This window comes from Panthera pardus, unplaced genomic scaffold (genome assembly GCF_024362965.1).
Source record: "Panthera pardus isolate Hobbes unplaced genomic scaffold, ASM2436296v1 HiC_scaffold_7, whole genome shotgun sequence".
Lineage (NCBI taxonomy): Eukaryota > Metazoa > Chordata > Mammalia > Carnivora > Felidae > Panthera > Panthera pardus.
In genome coordinates this window covers 21,090,652-21,112,205 of record NW_026527002.1, presented here as the reverse complement: position 1 = coordinate 21,112,205, position 21,554 = coordinate 21,090,652, and the positions used below count along the sequence as shown (strand labels likewise).

The window sequence follows — 21,554 nt, the reverse complement described above, 5'->3', positions numbered from 1 at the left end:
TTCTGAGGTTCAAATCAGACCTGGTAGAGTAAGGATAGGGATTTTAACGGAAGAGGTGGGGGTCGGGAGATGGTAAGGGCAAGGCTCCATGTCGAGGGCTTTGACCCCAGGGCCATCTGTGCTTATAAATCTCCTGAGTCCTCAGCATTTTCCTGATCACTGTCTTCCTTCTCTTTTGGGGCCTTGAGTACAAAGAGATGCTCCCAGTGCTTCTGACCAGGCATTCTATTTTTCCTGGGCCAGCGCATTGAAAAGTACGACCGCCATCTCCCCTCTGCTTGCTTGTGAAGGAAGAACACGTAGGTCAGGGTTTTTAACTGCTGATAGTCAAGGTCCAGATGGTCTTAGAAGACTTTCTCCCAGGACTTGTGCCCCCTGGCTTTTTACTTAGACCCTGTAAGAAAAGCTAGGCAAATCTTATCATAGTGGGAATAATACATCAGTGGAGAAGAGAGCTTAACGCTCTTCTCTGGATTGGCATAGAGCCGAGCAGTATGATGAGTTTGCAGGCTTGTGGGTGGAAGCCCGGGAGACAGGTGCAGCTGAGGGTGTTTTCTACCTCTTCCTGCTTTTCCTTATCTGTTCTCATCACAAAGATTGAGCCTCCAGGCTAACACCAGAGGTGGTACAGGAAGACTCAAAGCAGATTAATAGAACCCCCAATGGAGACAGAGCAGGGGGAAATCCCTGTTGGTGACCACATGGAAAGAAAGGGAGTTTCTTGAGCCATCAAGCCACCTGGCCGAGTCAGGTGTCTTTCCAGGGACCATTAATAAGGACGGGTTTAGGATTGCCTGTGCGGGGAAAAGTCACATTTTGTTAAATGTTAAGCTTCTCTTAAGACATAAATGTTAAGATCATCATGAGGCTATGTAGAGATACGCCAGGAATTACTGTAGGCTCTCTCAGCCAAGAGTCAGATTCTTCCACTGCCTCAGGAAAGTTACCTAACTTCATTCTACTGATGAAATTCCCCTAAAATGGAAATAAACTGTGAGACTACTGTGTCTTCTAGATCCCAAAGATATCATTTATCTTAAGTGCAAAGTGAAATTATTCAAAAATGTGGATTCGCTTGGCAGAAGACTTGCTCTCTTCCTTCTGTGGAAATTAAGGACCCTTGTTAACTTTCATGACTGTCTTTAATTACAATCCAGCGCTGAGCCCTGCACAACAGTACTGCCAAACCCAAGTCCTAAAATTCGGATGTCAGCCTGGCATTCTGGGAAGTATTTGGAGGCCACAAACACATGATTTTTATATTACAGTGATAAAAAAGAAAGCGTACTTTAGGCTACACTTAAAACAATAATATTGGAATAAATACTTGAAACTATCAGGGACAGAAAGGGAATTATTGGTCAGCTTTACTTGTTTGTAAATCACTATGCTGTTCTATATGATACAGTCCTTTAATATCCTCCTAGCTTCGTGCTTACCTTCTGGTGGGATCGGGTGTTTGGGAGAAGATTTTCCCCTGTGTTGCTTAGTTCTGTGCCCAATATTGTTTCCTCTGACTTCAAAATGAATTGAGTGCTAAAATCATCTTTGTGGCAGAAAGAGTAAAGAAAAAAAGGAAAAAAATGCTGTGAGGCTAAAGACTCTAATCTCCTCTTAGAAAAGAGAATTTTGTGCTCCCCGGTGTGTCACTGCTGTGTCGGTGCAGGTAGGGGATTGAGCTCGAGCTAGCTCGAATAAAGGCTCTTTTGCGTTTGCATCGGACTCGGCCTCTGGCAGTCTTTGGGGATCACGAATTCTGGGCATAACATTTGGGGGCTCGGCCCGGGATCCCCAAGACCTCCGAGGGACCCCCGACCCGGAGAGCCTGACTGGCTACGGTTAGTGTCTGTTCGTTCTGTCTTTTCTGTGTGAGCTCATTTCTGGAGTTCTGGTAGTGCCCGACACGGTCTAAGTGGACGCACTGGAGGACCACGGGCCGGGAGTTTCGGAAGACGTTCCGATCCTCCCTTCTGGAGGGACGTGGAATCCCCTCATCGGTTTTGGAGGGACGTGGAATCCCCTCAAAGGTCTAAGCTAGCTTTCAGTTTTGCTTCCATGGAGTTGGACAAAAAAAAAAAAAAAAAAAAAGAAAAGAGAATTTTGATTTTTGACACTAATCTACACAGTGACTTTTAGAACAATCTAGTTGAAGTTTAATTATGGCTATTACTGGATTCTAAAGGAGATCATCTTTTAACCTCTTATAAAACAACAAAACTAAATCTAGAAATCGTATCACTGGAGTTAAATTTTATAGAAAAGGTAAATCGGAAAGACAAAGGACAATGGGAACAGTCACTCAAATCTGTAATACTCCTGTTTTGTTTCGTTTTGTTTTCATTGAAGTTCTAGGTTAGGGTATTGCACTCTAAGCTTGCATACCTTTGGTTATTGAGATAATATTGGGAAGCATCTGTGACTGAACAGTTGTGGGAGTGTTTGGGGGGGTGTTTACCAGCTTTTGAAATGAACATATAGATAAGCTGTCATTAACTGATTTAGGTGCATTGTGGGCAGGCATCAAGACTGAAGGTGGATTGTCACAGTCTCAGTCACCGGGACAGACGGGATTTCTCAGCTATGGCACAAGCTTTGGTACGCCTCAACCTGGACAGGCACCGTATAGTTACCAGATGCAAGGTCTGTATACACACTGACACTAGCCTTTTCATTAATCCTGGAGTCCAGTAGTCACCTTCTAAAGTAGAGCCCTGTGTTCTGTGTAGGTAGTAAATGATGATAGAAAGCGACTGGACTTAGAGGCAAGATCCCTGGTTCTGCTTTGGCTCATCACTTACCTATTCTCTGGGCCTAAATTTCCATATTTATAACCTCAAGGGGTCAGACCGAATCATCTCTGAAGTTCTTTTCAAAAAGCTCTAACATTCCCTGTGACGTTGAAGTTTTCCGCCTCTGCCTCTATCAATTTTAAAAAAGGAATGACAGGGGCGCCTGGGTGGCTCGGTTGGTTGAGCGTCCGACTTCAGCTCAGGTCATGATCTCACAGTTTATGGGTTCGAGCCCCGTGTCTACAGAGCCCGAAGCCTGCTTCGGACTCTGTGTGTGTGTGTCTCTCTCTGCCCCTCCCCTGCTCATGTTCTGTCTCTCTCTGTCTCAAAAATAAATACAAACATTAAAAGAAAAAAAAATTTTTAAATAAAAAAGGAACGACAAACCCAAAGTTATGATGTAAGAGGCTGGAGTGTGATACGTGCTCAAACCGCTGGGGCGTGGCATCACCAGCCAACCTTTTTAAAAGGGCTGTTTTCTTCACTGTCATTATCGTAGCTCTAGAAGTACAGTATGTGATATGTGTTAACTCAATGACCTACCAATGACCAAGAGATTAAATTGACAACCACTCAATGCATCTTCAAGATACTGCTTCCAAAGACCAGTCCCTGGGCTCTAAGTTTGAAACTATAGACCAAACATACCGCAAATGCAGGACAGATCAAAGAAGAGCTGAAAGTTTAACGCTGTCAATACTGTTCTCAGGAACACACGGGCGTAAATGTAACTGGCAGATTATTGTCATGCAAATGTGTCTGTAAAATAATGGAAGTTCTTATAATCTAAATATTCTCCTAATATCTTTTCACTACAAATCAGTTTAATCCCATTCAACCTCTTAATAATGGTGCCAAGCCACAATTCAGTTAAATCCCTTATCACTACTTTTTGATTGAAGGCATTCTTTTTGTAGTTTTTATCTCTTTTATATCTTTTATTCTTCATTACGTTAAAATAGTTGTTTATTGCAAATAAATTAGAAAACAAGAAAAATAATGTTTCATATTTACTATTATGACTTTAATATTCTTCCAGATATGTAGTATTGGACCATATTGTATAATATAGTATTGCAACCTGTTTCTTTTCAGTAAAAGATATTGTAAACATATTTTCACATCAATAAACTCGATTCTATAGCATCATTTTAATGATTGCATAGTTTCATATATATATCTTATTTAATAATTCCCATTTTGTTAGAAGTCCAGAGCAATGCCATGAATATTTTATGTGCATTTTTAATTATTTCCTTTGAATAAATTTAAGCCTGAATTGCTAAGTAAATTTTTAGACTCTTTTACAGATTTGTTATGTATTTACACAAGGGCTGTGTATTAGCATGTACACATTGGGTAATATCTTTCTTTTTTTAATTTTTCTTTTTAATGTTTATTTGTTATTGAGAGACAGAGAGACAGAGCGCGAGCAGGGGAGGGGCAGAGAGAGAGGGAGACACAGAATCCAAAGCAGGTTCCAGGCTCTGAGCTGTCAGCACAGAGCCCGACGCGGGGCTCGAACTCACAAACCGTGAGATCTGGACCTGAGATGAAGTCGGTCACCCAACCGACTGAGCCACTCAGGTGCCTCTGGGTACTATCTTTGTAAAAATTGTCATTTTAGTAGGTACAAGATTTTATTACTATCGTATATATTTTGTAATTGAGAAGATAATCATTTTTTCTTCCATGGCAGTGTTTTTCTTTGTCTTATTATTTCTTTTATTAAGATTTGTAAACTTTTATAATATTTCATAGGTAAACTTCCAGCTTCTCATTTTTTAAACTAAAACGTAATGGGACCAGATCTATTAATCTTTTCATACTTGTTTTTGCCTTTGGTATAAAAATACCTGAATTGTAAAATTCTGATATATTTGGTAGCTACAAAATAAAAGCTGGCTTACCCCAGATAATATGTGTTGTTAGAGGGATGTTACTTATATGCCAGATTCCAGAACTTTTAACTCTCCTCAAAGGAAGAATTATGTTCCTGCATGTGCTGATTATTTGAGTAAAGGGATAAAAAGAAAAAAAGAGTTGAAGAGATCGTGTTAATGAATTCAGTAGTCCTAGACTGTAGTAATGAGATGAACCATAACACAGACAGGGCCTGTTTGCTTCTGGAGCTTGCGTTTGTCAAGAACAGAGTCTTCTGAGAACTATGGGAGAAAAAGATAAGGCACCACAGCCTATTCTCCATAGAGAAGCAGGTCCTAAAGGTCGGAAGGAGGCATGTGAGGTTTCTCGTGAGAGGAGAGCTTCCTCAGTGCGTGTGGTTCCTGGGCCCAAGCCCGTCTGCAGCCTCTTGGTTACCCATCCCCAATGAGCTGAGCAGAGAAGTTTTAAGTGTTTAGAAACTTTTATCGGTCCATAGTAAATCTCAGGTTGGTTAAATCAGGTAATAATTCTAAGAAATGGGGCTTACACTCTCTCTCGTTTTGTTTGTTTTTTTTTTGTTTGTTTGTTTTTTTTTCATTTCATTCCATTCCTTTGTAATACCTTACTATTGTATTTTGCTAAATTATCAGTCCTGGAAGGATTAGGGGGAAAAACTAGTCTTGCAATTTCGGAGAGTTTGAGAGATAACATCCTTGAAAGTTATCTTTATTCTTTCTCTAAGATCGAAAGCTTATACAGCCGAATGAGTTCCTAAGAGGACTAACCGACTGTCAGAGTATGAACATAGTGTGAGAATAGAGAGAACGTGGAAATGAAGGAGGAGGAAAGAAAGTTAGTTTGGAGAAGGAAAACTCTTGATTTTAAAAAAGAAAGAGGAGAGCCCGGGTGCCTCAGTCGGTTAAGCTTCTGACTCTTGGTTTCAGCTCAGGTCGTGGTCTCACAGTTCGTGAGTTCGAAATGCACTGACAGCACAGAGCCTGCTTGGGATTTTCTCTCTTCTTCCCTCTCTGCCCCTCCTTCGTCCCTCTCTCCTTCCCTCTCTCAAAAAAAGAAAGACACGTGCAGTACCAAATATAGCATTGCCTCTCTACCCATATTTTCCATTGCATCTGGGCATATTGGATATTGCATTAAAACTTCTTTGTGTTTTTGTGCAGCCTTTGGTGGGATGGCCTTTCCAGGGGGATTTCAGAACCCATTTTCCATGAATGAGATATTATTTTATATGGGTATTTCTATAATGGCCCTTGACTCAATTTTAGATGATTAGATATAATATGACTTCCACATATCAAGCCAGATAATTATATGCTATTAACTTGAAACATGCAGTGTGACGATGGTAATGATATATAATATGCTATAAACCTCTTATGGCCAGATTTGGATAAATACTGAAATTCTGATTAATACGTATTTTTATAAGTATCAAGTGTATTATGAAAAATGCTTCACTATTATTAAATGATATTGTGTATCCAGTTGCGGGAATCTATTAGTCTTTGAGTGTTTTTTCAGTACATCTTTTTTTAATATAAAAATTTTTATAATGTCTTAAATTATTTTCAACATTATCCCAATTATTTGATCCTTAACGGATAACAGCGATTTCTGCTTAGATCAGTCTTATAGCTATTAAACATTCTTAGAATCCTAGGTAAAACTATATGTATTTTAGTGGTTTGGGAGTGTTTTACCTAGCTTTTTTCCCACGATCTTTTCACCTTTAAAATATAAGGTATGATCATCAGTTATTCAGAGATTTAGCTACTAGGATTTCATGATATTAAAATTTCATAATTCTAGAAGACATGTTCTAGTAACTCAAATGACTCATGAACTGAAACGTGTTATGCTCACTGTGTTATGCTGATTCATTGAAAGAAACTTTATGGTGATCACCTCTTGGACAGATCTGCCTCCATCAGGCATAAAGGGCTAGACTAAAGGCACGGTGACACCTTGCCGTCTGGTTGATGGAGTAGGTTCTAGGGGCACCTGGGTAGCTCAGTCCATTGAGCATCTGACTCTTGAATTCACCTCAGGTCATGATCTCATGGTTCATGAGTTCAAGCCCCACATCCGGCTCTGCGCTGACGGCACAGAGCCTGCTTGGGATTTCTTTCTCTCTCTCCCCCTCCCCCACTGGCTCTTTCTCTCCCTCTCTCACAATAATCAAATAAACTTAAAAAACATTGTGTAGGCTTTAGAGTCAGGTTGCCTGTTGAATAGCCCTGCCATTGCTGTCTGTGGGCCTCCACGGGGCTTGACCTCTCCACATCTGCCCTTCCTCTTCTCTCGGGTGGCGATAATATTATATACTCTAGTAGTGGTGGAGTGAGATTTAATTGGGATTATCCAGGTAAATCACTCTGACCAACATGTATGTAGCACATGGTAAGAACTGAAATGGTTGTTTTCATTGTTACTGCTCTCATTGTGGTGGTGATGTGGTTCCTATTTATTACTTACTAGTGGTGGTATTTTTTTAAAAAAACTTAATGTTTATTTTAGAGAGAGAGTGCAGGGGAAGGGCAGAGAGAGAGAGGGAGACCCAGAATCCGAAGCAGGCTCCAGGCTGCTGCCAGCAGAGAGACCAACGTGGGGCCCGAACTCACAAACTGCAAGATCATGACCTGAGCTGAAGTCGGACGCTTAACCAGCTGGGCCACCCAGGCACCCCAGTAATGTTGTTATTACTGTCCAGTTTTCTCAAATACTTAAATGCTCACTCCCATTCGCAGGAGAAAAAAAATATATGTGCAGCCATGTATATAAATTTAGTATGTACATAATATACTAAAAGTATGTATATATGCATATGTAAGCATACATATATATGTGTGTGTATATGTGTATATATTATAAAACCAGCAAAGAGAACTCTAAGAACCCAATAACCTTATAAGCATAGCAAAAAAAAAAAAAAAAAAAAAAAAAAATCCAGATCTAGCTAATGTCCTGGCAAAAAGGAAAATCACTATCAACACAGATCAGGCTGTTTGTACATGATCCAAACATTGGTGGAGAGACCAGAAGAAACAGCCAGGAACCTGAAGAAGAAAATCAGAAGAGAGAAACGGCTGTGCTGCTGACGTGGGTGGCAGACGTCGGGGAGGAGAAGCAGTGAGTGCACAGAAGGGCTGCTGTGAAAGACAGGAACTTAGTTCTGCAGCGGTGGGAAAGAAGGAGGCATCATCCAAGTGCTCGCGCCTCTGTAATCCCTCAGTCACAGCTCTACTTTGAGCAAGAAGAACTGGTAGAAAAAGAAGAGGCAGCCGGCACATAAACGGCAAATTGTTCAGTTCAGAAATCAAAATGAGGAACGAAGATAGGAACGTGACATTCTGCTACACAGAGATGGAATACTCTAGTACCCGTGCAGCAAAACGGTTAATGTTCACTCTGCAGGGATTAGTGCTGAGGGCTGTTGTCTCCATCCATGTGAGGACCCTGAATGATGACTTTAAGGGATAAACCTGAAAACGCCAAAGGATGTGTCAAATGGAGAATGATTTTAGAACAGTCAGACCCTGCTATGTTGTAATGCACTTAAATCATAGTACCAACAGGGAAGCCTCTCAGAGAATGCTACAACAATATAAAATATAGTTGCCTGTAGTGTATATATTCTTGAGGACAGATTTGCTCTTTAGATAATTGAGACCTTGTGTCACACAAATTCATGTATAAGTATATACCAGCTCTAGGAGAAAGCTTTTTAGAAAGTGCACTTCTCAGTGCTGTTTGTACTTGAACATTTTTATGACACTTGAGGAACAGAATTAGTTGGTAATTTGTGGGTATTTGCCACTTCCAAGCCTTGGGAAGTATGCCATACATGCTGCCCATGTTTGGTCCAGGGGATCCTTCTGGATCCTTCCAGCTCCAGTGTTCAGCACTTCTGTCGTGGTAGGCTTCTGTGGATCCTGCATGTGCCTCATTTTAAGACAAACAAGGGCTGAATTTTTGTTTTCTTTTTGTTTAAACTTTTTTTTTTTTTTTACTATTTATTTTTGAGAGAGAGAGAGAGAGAGAGAGACAGAGCATGAACGGGGGAGGGTCAGAGAGAGGGAGACACAGAATCTGAAACAGGCTCCAGGCTCTGAGCTGTCAGCACAGAGCCCGACACGGGGCTCGAACTCACGGACCGCGAGATCATGACCTGAGCCGAAGTCGGACGCTTAACCGACTGAGCTACCCAGGCGCCCCTGAATTTTTGTTTTCTATGCACTGATACTAATAGCCCATGAAGTAAAACCTCATGGATTGGGAACTCTGATTGCTTTCCCTTTTGCTGTAAGGTCGCTAGAAAATTCTGTTTCTGCTTTAGTGATCTCTTTTTGTACATCCAGTGAAAGTTTGGAAACAAGTTTAAGAAAGGACAAGAAAATGTTTCTGTTCATAGACCACTATAGGGTTCACCCCGAAGAGGTAGAATCCTTGCTTTTAGCGTTGATACTTCCCTGCTCCCAGGGTTAGCCTTCGTGTTTCTGGAAGACGTTTTGGAAGGGTGTGAGGAGGTTTCCCTTCACAGGCCATTGACAAACTTTATGCAAATGAGTTAGCCGAATGGATGAATATGTATGGGAAGCGGGTCCCTGGCGACCCTGGGTCAGTTGTGCAAGTGGCATAGACAGTGTTTTCAATGCTGCTGGCCAAAGGGCCCCGACAGCCAGAGTGAGGTGTGGATGTTGTGTGTGTGCGTGTGTGTGTGTGTGTGTGTGTGTGTGTGCGCGCGCGCGTGCATATGCGTGTGTGAGTGTGTGGGGAGTGTGAGTATGGATGAGTGTGTGTCCATGTAAAAATCCTCTTAGAAGAAACTGCTTCAGCCTTTTATTTACTGACCACTTTCACAGAATATCTGCCCAGTTTGTCACACACTAGTTTTTATTCACTTTTTTAAAAAGTTTTATTATTTCTTTGTTCCGAGAGGGAAAGTATGAGCCGGTGAGGGGCAGGGAGAGAGAATCCTAAGCAGGCTCCGTACCAGCGGCGTGGAGCCCTAAGTGGGGCTGGAACTCATGAACTGGGAGATCATGACCTGAGCCAAAACCAAGAGTTGGACGTTCAACCGACTGAGCCACCCAGGTGCCCCATTGACGTTTTATGTATAGGAAGCAACTGACCTGAAATCAAACTTTTACTTAGATTTTTTTTAATGCACGTTCCAGAGCTATTGCTGGCACCCCCTTTCATTTACCCCTGCGTTCCACACAATATAGGCTCCTACTTCCATCTCCCACAGAAAACAAGAAACTGTGTTCGTAATTGTGAGGCTGAGTCACATGAAGAAAATGACATTTTGTTTGGCAATTTATTTAAGGTAAGGACGCGCTAAAGACTTTCATGCACGAAAAAATAGATTGGGTTAGAATTAGCTGAGCCTCAGCTTTGAGGAAAACCCAGCATCCCATAATAACTTAGTTCTATTAATTCTAGATGGTTGCAAGTAGTGATCCTCTTTACTCATCTCTTCATCTCTGGTGTCTAGTAATAGGTCTAAAATAGATGAATGTTTTTTTTAAAGGTGGAGGGGTCGATGCCACAAAGAAGGTTAGAGATTAAGATTCATCAGGACCCTAGTTCCTTTCATTTGAAGAAGTGAATTTGGAAGTTAGCCTAATAAAAATCTTGGTTGGTCTATGATCATAGTTTGTTCAAAGCAGTCTTCCTTTGTGTTCATACTTCTAGAAGGAGCCGGTTGAGGGCATCCCAGAATGGGAGGTGGGGGCATACAGTGCCTTTCTGAGTGTTTCTGAGTGTTTTACCGCCCCCAAACAGCAATTCAGTGTGGTGCATTCCTTTCCTTCTGCACTGGATCTGCCATGATAGATAGGAGGGGCCACGCAGACACACATGCACGGAAACTAGAAGGCTCTGGAAACTTCGCTTTGTTTATTTTCCTTAGGCTTTATTGCTCTCACTTAGAGAGGAAGATAACACAAGTTCTAACTGCCTTTTTGTATATTATGTTGTTTGTTCTGTTAAAGAGATTGGGGTTGAAACCAGTGAGAAGACACAAAGGAGGGCAAGCGTTGAAGAGTGTATGGCAAGGGGGACCACTGTGCACCTCTCTATGCCTCACTTCTCTGGGGCTCATGATCCAGTGCAAATGATCTAATAACAACCCAGTCAGCGAAACTGTCCTTATTTCCTTTGTTCTGCCTGTCCATAGCTTCTCACATATACAGCCGAAGTGTTTCCGTGTATGAGGCATTTAGAACCTCAGAATTGCTTAGCAAAATGTTCTCTGAAAGGTTTTTTCATTGTCTGTAGACCTGACGTTTTTCACAAGGAAAATTAGCAAACTCCAAGATGCATGACTTTCAGAAAATGAATCTTAAACCTTTTGTTACAATCTGCGTGACAAAGCACTTGAGATTTGTACTTCTTGACATACAGTGACACAATACGGTTCGAACTGAAGAATCACTCTTGTAGCCTGCAGCGATGTTCAAAATTTCTCCCTGACGACTTTGCCGGTCTACTCACATTTATATTTTAGTTCATGGCCTTTTTGCGTTCTAGAACTTTTTTTGTGCCGAAGGTGATTTTTTTTTTTTTAAGTAATATTCCATTTCGTTTCTTTTGGCATCTTGTGTTATTTCAGCTAATGGGTACTGAAAATGGTATCAGATTTTTTTTTGAAATCCAGCTGCAGCAGTAATCAGTGGTCAGCACCAAATGTATTTTCTATAGGAACTGTTAGAGGATATAGAAATAGATCAAGAAAGGTAAACGTAAAGGCTCTGCAAGCTTTATTACCTAAGTGAAAAAAAACGCTCTTCGGAATATAAAAACTATTACCGGGATAAAAAGGAAAGCTTGGTCACTTAAAATCCTTCTTGTAGGAAAGGGGGGAAACTTTGGTTTTAAATAACCCATCTGGCCTTCAGAGGCTTTTCCCCAGGGAGTTGCACTAACTTCTGCCACATAGATCGTGCCCGATGATGGACATAGCCCATGGCAAAGAGGCCAGGGAAGGAAAGCAAATGGACTTCTGTGAAAATACACGAGGGACAAAGAGCATCCTGCTCGCGGAGTAAGTGCTAGGAAACACTCTAAAACATGGGGAGTACAGACAGGCCCCAGCAGGTTCCAGCATTCTTGTGTGGGCTGGGATTCTGGTTTTTAATGTGAGTCCTTGTTCTCTGTGAAGTAGACCTTTGACCTACACGTCCCCCTTTTCTTTCTTTCTTTTTTTTTTTTTTTTTTAAGCGTTTTGAAGTTAGAGCGGGGCAGTGTTCTCCGGTGAAATCACACAGAAAGCTTCGATTTCATATTTTAAACCGTGGCCTTTATCAATATGAACTCTAGTCTTCTTAATATGCTAAAGTAGTAGGGATTTATTAACGAAGGTTCTGAGAGGTTGGCTTATTTTTCAAATACAGTTGCTTAGCACCTATAGAACTGGGTGGCCCACACAGGGTCTTCTAGCAAGACTGTTTCTTGTTTTTTACGGTTGATGAGACCACTACCCTTTCTCTGTAGGAATCCCTGACAAGATCAAGAGGAAACCAAAATCTTTGTGATATACTCTCTATGGGCAACGTTCTATAATTTGCTTTTAAAATGACTTCCTAGCCTAGAAGAGAGCTATACAGAAGAAGCCTTTTAGAAAGGAGGTATTTTGATTGCACGTTTATCCGTTAAATGTTTCAGGTACCTTTGTCCCAACCGTTGGTATGTCTGTGATGTTTATGTAACCAGAAGTTACACCCACTTTTTGTAACCTACGATTCGCTCTCAATGCGTTTCAGTCAGAAAATCTAAAAGGTGGATTTGGCGTGGTAGAGTGGAAGACGGTGACCTGAAAGTGGAGACAGTTGGTCATTCCCTTAGAATCCTTGTCCAAGACAGAAAGCAGCGTTCACTCTGCTTCTTGGAAAATGAGGAGGATGTCTGCCTCAGCTACCTTATGAAGCGATGTTGGAAATAACCAGAGATGATGGAGGTGGAAATGCCAAAATATAAATGGACTATTAAAAAAAATATTATTGCATTCTGAATATGAAATTTCTCATACGCAAGCGAGACTCTTAATTTCATTAACATACCCACAATATGCCAGTACCTGAGCTCGCAGCAGCCTCTTAGGAGGCCCATATCTGTACTGAAAGGTCAGGGTTTTGTCAGGATGTCCTTGTAGTATGTATAGGGATGGGATATTCTTCTTCCATCTCTGTGATCCAGTAAGATTTTATGAGGTGTTCCAAATCCATGATGCTGAATCAGTTTAAAATCTTACTTGATGTAAAATTCTGGATTTTCTTTTTGGAGACTGAGAAATATTTTACATCCTTCCAGAAGAGTGCTTATAAGTCCTGCGGTTAATTTTCTTTCATTTAAAGCAGTGACTGTAATCCAGTGTTTAAAGAGAAGTCTTAGGAGCGCCTGGGTGGCTCAGTCGCTTAAGCGTCCAACTTTGGCTCAGGTCATGATCTCACGGTTCGGGAGTTCGAGCCCCGTGTCAGGCTCTGTGCTGACAGCTTGGAGCCTGGAGCCGGCTTCGGATTCTGTGTCTTCCTCTCTCTTTGTTCCTCCCCCGCTCGCACTGTGTCTCTCTCTCTCAAAAATAAATGTAGACTAAATAAAGATTAAAAAAAAATTTAAAGATAAGTCTTTATACATCATCTAGTTTAAAAAAAAAAATAGTACAGTGTGTATTCTCCAGATAAAACCTGAGAAATAAGCTGAGTTATTATTTTTTTTCCTTTCCCTACTCTTCTTTTTCATCACTGGGCAAGTGAGGAAGTTGAGAGACTTTTTTTCTTTTGTGATGTCTGTTGGACTTCAAGCTGCCCTTCCAAACTGCCCACAATCGCCACCACCAACAAAAAGAAAAAAAAAAAAAGACTTATTAAAAGGTTTCCATCTGTTCCTACATCTGATTCTTTAGGTCAGTTCTATTATTACTGGACCCTTTGGTCACCACCCTGGATGAAAATTCTCTAGCGCCAGTTCTGTCTCCCACTTGAGCCTAGAGGAAACCCTTCAAAGGCATGAATCAGCCATGGTTTTTCCATCTCCATGTGAGGCAGCAGGATAAACACAACACAGGAATCTAAGGAACGTAGGTCAGGATGAAAACAAGACTAAGGAAGAGGCAAATTATGTGGCTTCAGTTAGTGAACTGGAATCCCCAGAAAGGGAAATCGGTGCAGAAAGGAATAGTCAGGGAAAGCTTATTGGAAAGCTAGGACTTGAGCCAGGTCTTGAAGGATGGGAAACGGGGACTGGTAGAGGGAAGCATTAAATAAGAGTAGCAGGAATGAGTCTGTTGTGTTTCCAGGATCACAGGGACCCCATCCTGAACTAATATGGCGGACTGTGGATGGGGGAGCTTGGGCAACGGTATGGGCAGCAATATCCTTCCCTTAGCACATCTGTCCCAAACTCCCATCTCCTTTCTGTAGGGCCAGTTACATACACATATATATCCTTGAGTTTATGACCACTTCCCCCCACCTCGTCCACCCTTTAACATTTCCTGTGTCCCAGTATGCTCCTATTGGAATGTTCAAAATTTAGATTCTTGGGTTTTTTAGTTAAAGAATGCCATTTCTTTTTCCAAACTGTTAGTCTTTTCTTAAATGATCGAGAAACTTCTCTCATCTACCTTTAGTCCCTCACCCTGCTTTTCTAAGAAGCGTTCACTCTCTGATCTTCTCCTTTGGGCAATTTGTCCTCACTGCCTGCCAGGAATGCACTGCTTGCTTTTTCTGCACAGTTGTGTTTTCCTTCCCAAACTTACCAGGTGTTTTCGCTTCATTCGCTTGAGCAGCTTTGCCTCTTAGAGGTATTCTGAAAGGAAAAATTTTTTTCAGTGTTCTTTTCTTTCCCCTCCCTGACAAAAAAAAAAAAAAAAAAAGTATTGCTATGATTTTTTCACAATAGTAAACTATTTAAATAGAGAAGATTTTCCTCTTAACGACTGGGTAAGAAAGTTCCCCCGCCGCCATCCTGCTTGGAGCGTAAATTCCAAACTGTACCAAGAATAATCCTGGGCATTACTGGAGCGTCACTTGCACCCCCTCCCTGCCAACCTCCTTAATTAAGAAATAATGAGTTCTAAGTGGGAATTCCTTCTGCTTTGGAGAATTTTTGTAATACTAACATAAAATATAAAGCATTTTATTACAGAATATTTCTGCTTTCTCCTTTACCTAGAGGTGACTTTTCATGTCAAGTCATTTGTCTCTAGGCAGGAGAAAACTTCTACTTTATTTTGATAAAGGAATTCTGAATATTAAGCCTGATTCTGTGACCTAAGATGAAAGTGAAGACTCCTAAATCAAATAGAAACTCTCTGCAGATTGAACCTAATGGACAAAGGAGGTCTGTTTTTTTGTTTTTGTTTTCATTTTGTTGGTCGCGTCTTGCCCTCCCTTGCCTCCAGCGTCCGTGTTCAAGCCCGCCATACGGCAGCCCTCGACACAAATGTGCCTCTCCTGCTGGGCCTGCCCCGGGTAGGAAGGGGGTTTTGCGGCTACACACCAAAACTTTCTTGGGAGCACTGTGGTTGCGATTTTGCCTTTGTGGTGTTCTGAACTGGTGAAATTCATCTGGCGGTGTTGGCACCGATCTGCATCAGATCAGCTATCAAGGTGGGACCCTGTATTCCCTTTACGAGCTTTAGCACAGCTTAAGGACCCCAAATGCCCCAAACAGTCTCTGCGAAGCTTCCATTCTATAAATGCTTGACGAGCGTGATTACTTTCTTAGTGGAAAAAGAAAGGCTGTCCTGGTTACGTGTTTCTGAAGTAGCTGTGAAAACACCTACTGAATTGGAACAAAATGTAGTGGTCCTAAAAGTCAGGTACTGTAGGCGTTTGATAAACCTGTGGATTTTCAGGGTAAAACCCTCCCCTTTCTCCCTCAAGGAGACAGTGATTTCATGTCCAAAGAGGGGCCTAGATGTGCGCTTTTTTAACAAGCGTCTCCTGATGATCGCGTGGCAGTTAGTTAGCCATATGTTCAATATGTTGGTTAAAAAAATTCTTTTTAAGATCTTGCCCCCAACACCCCATGCCAGCCCCGATTACTTTGTGCACAGTACATATACCGTAGAGATTAGGAATTTCGACAATGGGGCAAGACAGCCTGGGATTGAACCCCAGCTCTGTCGTGCCCGTTTATGTCTTTTGCAGTTTGTTCATCTGTAAAGTGGGACGTAAGCGTACTCACCTCATGGGGTGGTGGTGAGGGCCCAGTGAGCTGTAACATGTAGAATGTTGTTTTGGGGGCCCGGCTCAGAGTTACCACTCAGTAAGTTTTAAGTGCTATTATTCTTATTATTTGCTTTTCTTAATCCTATAGAAAACGAGAATGAATTTCAGAACTTCTCACAAAGCAATAGAAAGTAGGTAAGAGAGGACAAGAGAGCATTGTGTAGACTCTAAAACCGCACAGAGCTATTTTTGAATTTCAGTTTCACCCCATGAAAGCTGTATTATTTTAACCTAACCCTGTGTGTCCTTATTTGCAAAATGAGAATATTAATACTCCCTATAGGATCAAGGTGTGGTAGGGTGTAGATAAAGCAGGTAAAAGATGAACACATTCCCAACACACAGTAAGTGCTCAGTGGACGTTGTCTTTAGTGTTACTGTATGGGATAATACTGGGGATATTTGTATGGGTTGACTACAAATAATTAGTTATATAAGCTCTAAGTTTCTTTTTAGCCTATTTAATAGGGAAAGGACTAATGAGCTTAAACGTAATTGGTATTTGTTAATTTGTATCAACTTGCTAATTATTAATTAGCTTAAAATACTGATTCATAAGTCATGATACTATAAACATATTTGTGTACATGTTATATAAAATTATAATTTCTCTAAAAGTATACATTACAGAGAAAGAAAGCAAGCAAGCAAGAAAGACTCAGTAATCTAGCCTTAGGAGGAAAGAGAAGAGGAGAACTCAGGGAAGGTTTTTCTGAAGAAAAGGGTTTCTAGTCGCTGTTGAGTTATGAAGTTGATTAGAAATTAGGACCGAATGGGGAGGAAGTAAGAGGTGCAAAGAATAGCCTTAAGAGAACCACATGTTGCTTCATTTGTGTCAAGTCAGGCTGGAATGTGTATCTGGGTGAGTTGGGTTGAGGTTACTGGGAAGAAACCAAAGAAGTCTAAAAGATAATCTGGAGCCAGACCAGGGTCTAAGAAATAAGCTCTGGTAAGGAGTTTAAATTGTATCCTGAGGGCAATAGGAAGCCACTAACAGTTACTTTTTTAAACAGGGAGGTGAGAAGATCAGATATGCTCATTAGAGAAAGTATTCTACCTTTGTGGAAAATGAACTGGAGGGGGCCAGAAGATGGGCAGGAAACCAGTAAAGGAGGCTGTTGCAGAAATCCAGTGTTGGTGGCCTGGACTGAAAGTTAGCAGCTCTCTTTGCCTGAGTCCTCCATGAAGGCAGGTGGGGCAGCCCTATAGATCCGATTCTGGTGGTGAAACGTTCATATTGCCTGAGCCCGATTCTCTGGTGTGTCCACCTCTCCCTGAAGTAAGTCAGACCCTTTTGGAAGTTGCATTAAGTCTCGGAGGCCACAGGAGTGCCATTAAAGCCTGTTTCAGCATACTAAATGGAATGGAATCTCAGCCTGCAGTCAGCCAGTAAATGAATATAACTTATGTTGAATTCCAGCTAATGTACAGTCTTAGAAGTAGCATTAAGTCTGGAAAGTCACTTGGGTACCATTTCAAGTACTGAACTGTGATTTACTTGGTCATACCTCAGTGGCCAATACGTGCCAATATAGCTTCCATGGCCCTTTCTACTTTGTTCCAGGGAATAACTTATGGAATGAAAACATCCATTTTTAAAATATATTTTCTATATCTCACTTTCTTGGTGGATAGGGATTATTGAGGTCAGTATTTATTGTTCAAAAATGTGTAGTATAAATGAAAGTAACAAGTCATAACCCCAAGTAATGTTTCCTATTAAATGTATATAATAAAGTCAAAAAAATGGTATTGATATTCACACACTTATCCAGAAGAAATTGAAATTTTATTTTACAAGGAATGTTTTAAACTCTCGTTGTAAGTTTATATATTATATATATATATATATATATATATATATATATACACTTTATATATAATATCAATATTAATGAACTGTTCACTGATAAATACCTAAATAGTGAGCCACATGCCCATGTAGCCCAGAGCTTACAAAAACAAAACTGATGTCGTCCTGGGAAGCCCTGTAAGGTCCCAAGTATGTCCTAGTCATCCTTTTATCCCCCTGTAATTATCACCATGAGTCCAGTATTTAATATACGTTTAAACCTTTGTGATTGTCACATGCTAATGAACATTAATATAGAAAGCTTATCTGAGGCCCCGATTTTTGCAGTGGAGTCGGTATTAGGAGTGTGAGAGCTCTCTGCTTCTCCGTGTTAGATGTTATGGGAACTTTGAACAATTGGTATTCCTGAAAGGCACAAATAAAGAAACCTCAAATATGAGTCTGTGTGATACTAAATGTGAAACTATCTTAGGAAATATTTTCCCTTAATAAAAATAACAAAGCCTTGGATCAGGTTTTCAGAGTTCAGAGATGTTTGATAAGTAAGTAGGAAAAGAATTTTAGATATGCAAAGAGATCGAGTCATATTTAGCTAGTTTGGGAAAGTGAAAAGATACATAAATGCAGTGGGGAATTTTAGAAATGTTTACTGAAGTAAACAATAACTGTTCCTAACACTTGTGTGGTGCCGTAGATTGCTCATTGTACTTTGCAATCTGTGCTTTCCTCATCTGATCTGTTGAAGAACCTTACGAAGTCTACTTTTCACAGTTAGGGAAATTCTGTCTTAGAGGGGTTAGGCGATTTGTCAAAGTCCAAACCGCTCGTAAGTGATGACGGGAAACCCTGTTTTCTGACTCGTAAGGTAGTACTTGAATGTTGAGTAGCAAATAAATCATTGGCATATCTTCACTACCACATCATACCTGAAGGCGTCTGTGAATACTTAGTTCACACCGAAGACTTTATCCTTGAACTGCCAGCACATTTATTGCCTATACCATTCACTTGCCATAAAATTTTCATTTTTTTGAAAAAGGTTTTTCTGTTTACAGAAGCACCACAGCTTCTGGGTAGGAAATTTTAAAATGTGCACTGGCTTCACGAACATTATGTGGCCAATGGTTACACCCTCCCATGGGTAACAGTTCTGAGATTTTTGTGCTTTTAAAAAATTTTTTATGATTTTAAAAATATTTCACATGAACTTACCAAGACATTTTTTGTTTTCGTTTTTACGTTATCAAAATAATATGAAAAAATTGTCCATGTAATTCAGCATTATCGTAATACCATTTCAATGTCTTCAGAGGGTTCTGCTTTCTGAATCACACCTGTTAGGGACATAAGAATGCTTTCTAGGTTTTGTTATTGGAAACAACACTGAAGAACATCTTTGCTAACTATCTCTTCGTATAAGTCCACGTATTTTTTTTTATCATAAAGTGAATGGCAGTACAATTGCTGTTCAAAAGTTACTTAAATGTTGACCAGTACAATTGCTGTTCAAAAGTTACTTAAATGTTGACCAGATAGCCTGACCAGATAGCCCAACCAGAAAGGCTGTGCTTATTTAGATTCCCATTTTGCAGCCTATGAATCGCATTTTTTACACATTTTCCAATCCCTGATCTTTGCTAATATCACCAAAAATAGTATATTGTTGCTTTGAATAGTTTCACAGTAAGATGGTAAATAAAACGAGGGAGGGAACTGAGGTTTGCTTTCACGTTTGTATCCTGCACGGTGACAACTATTTATTGTTGAGCACATCTACGTAGATGTTCTGCAAACAGAATGTTACCTAGAGAGCACACGGAATACACAAAACATTGGTCACCTTCCTCTTTGATTCTTGTCTTATGAAGGACTTCAAGAGTTGCCATTGTTCTTTTGTGAAGTGAAATAATCAGCTTTTTCGGTGGGCCATTATAATGACAAGAACAAGTCTGAAAGCATTTCAAGTTCTCGAAAGTAGCATTGTTGTTTTTGAGCTTGCAAGAACTTTCAAGATCATTTCATCAGATCCCATCATTTTACATTATGTATATTTAAAGCTATGAAAAAATCCTGGTGCGTTTTACAAATTGAAATGGAAAGTTCAGTGACTAATATTTTTGCACAAATGTATCATTTTGTCCACAGTTTATATGTTACGTCCTCAGAAATTCAAACCTCTTTACTCTTTAATCCTTTGCAGTACAGTGAAAGTAAAATTGTCAACTATTTCAAGAAACAATTTTGTCATGGCGATGGATTCTGGTTTTAAAGATAAACCAAGTGTGTTTGCAATGAACTTCAACTCTGTTTTATCTAAATAATGATTTCTTATGGGCACATTATTCTGCATAGTTCAGTCACCCGTATTTCTTTTCATTTTGTTTTAGGTAGCAGTTTTACAACATCATCAGGATTATATACAGGAAATAATTCACTCACAAATTCCTCTGGATTTAACAGTTCACAGCAGGTAATTTTAAAAGCCAGTTTAACTTCAGAAAAAATTTTTTTTTAATGCAACAGATGATTTTCTTACATAAAGAAAGATCTGTTTATAGTATACTGTGAGGGCTTACCTGAGCCTTTTAATATATGTATTTTTTTTTTTTTTCTTAAAAAAAATCTCTTTAGCAGTCCTATATGGTGAGTGTTTGGTTTTCAGATTTGTTTGATTTTACCTAGTACTGCATCATGGAATCGAAGAAATAGGAAGAGCGGACCTGATCTTACATGCAATTTGTTTGCACGTCGGGACATTTGAGTCAATGGGTGCTCGTGTGCTCCTCTGTGAATTCAGAGAAGACCCAGAAACACAATATAGTTGCCCTTTGGAAAGTAAGAAATGAGGAGCAATATTCTGACAGGTTATTCTCGTGTGGTTGGTTTGGTAGGACTATCCGACTTATCCCAGTTTCGGCCAGGGTCAGTACGCACAGTATTATAACAGCTCACCGTACCCAGCACATTATATGACGAGCAGCAGCACCAGCCCAACCACGCCGTCCACAAATGCCACTTACCAGCTTCAAGAGCCACCATCTGGCATCACCAGCCAGGCAGTCACGGATCCCGCAGCAGGTAATTACGTGCCCTTTATTAGTCCTGCAGGCTCTATTTCTGGTGGTTTAAATGCATTTTTCTATAGTCATATACGCATGTAGTGGTTTCACAGTTTGGGCAAGTTTGGGCATGGCCTAACTATAAGTCAAACATCATGATTGTGGCATTAACTTCATTTTTATTTGCTGAAAATTTTTAGTGTAAATTACGGAACTTCAAAAGCACCTGAAATTGAGGTTCCTTTCATTGTAAATATAGTCAGTTTTCAAGATACGTATATAACATCTTAGATAACTATAGATATTTAGGTGGAATTATTAACTATAATTACAAACATTTGTCCACAGATGGAGTATGAAAATAAGTGATATTACCTCAAATTTAATGTTGATTATCATTAAATATTTAATGTTTTTCCAAAATCAAAAAACATCACAGTTAATAATCGAAAGCAGTGATTCCCCTGGCCCACCCTTCTCCCCCATCATGGCCTACTTAATTTCATAACTGGGCATGAGCATTTTCATACTTCTGCACCACCCTTGATAGGCCCTTCCAGATGAAAATCTCTCCACCTCTGGAAATTTTCCTACTGTGTCCTTGATACTTCTTTCCCTCCATTAGTGTTTTCTGGAACTCTTAATATTGTATATTTAACTTCCTGTATTGGTCTTTACCTGTATTTCTGATATTTTCTCTTGTACTTCTCACCTTTGTCTTATTAAAAATGTAGTGTCGGGGTTCCTGGGTGGC

At 40.2% G+C, this 21,554-nt stretch overlaps 1 protein-coding gene across 13 annotated transcripts in view; it reads left to right on the top strand.

Moving 5' to 3' along the window:
- The window catches only part of EYA1 (EYA transcriptional coactivator and phosphatase 1), a 352,397-nt gene that overhangs the window by 223,224 nt on the left and 107,619 nt on the right, over positions 1-21,554 (top strand). For 10 of the 13 annotated variants that reach the window (XM_053896121.1, XM_053896120.1, XM_053896117.1 and 7 more), the window contains 3 exons: positions 2,503-2,640; positions 20,129-20,211; positions 20,633-20,819. In XM_053896121.1, coding sequence (XP_053752096.1) covers positions 2,503-2,640; positions 20,129-20,211; positions 20,633-20,819 — 408 coding nt within the window. The remainder of the gene's footprint in view (positions 1-2,502; positions 2,641-20,128; positions 20,212-20,632; positions 20,820-21,554) is intronic. The other 3 variants (XM_053896119.1, XM_053896118.1, XM_019453263.2) reach the window with 1 other exon arrangement.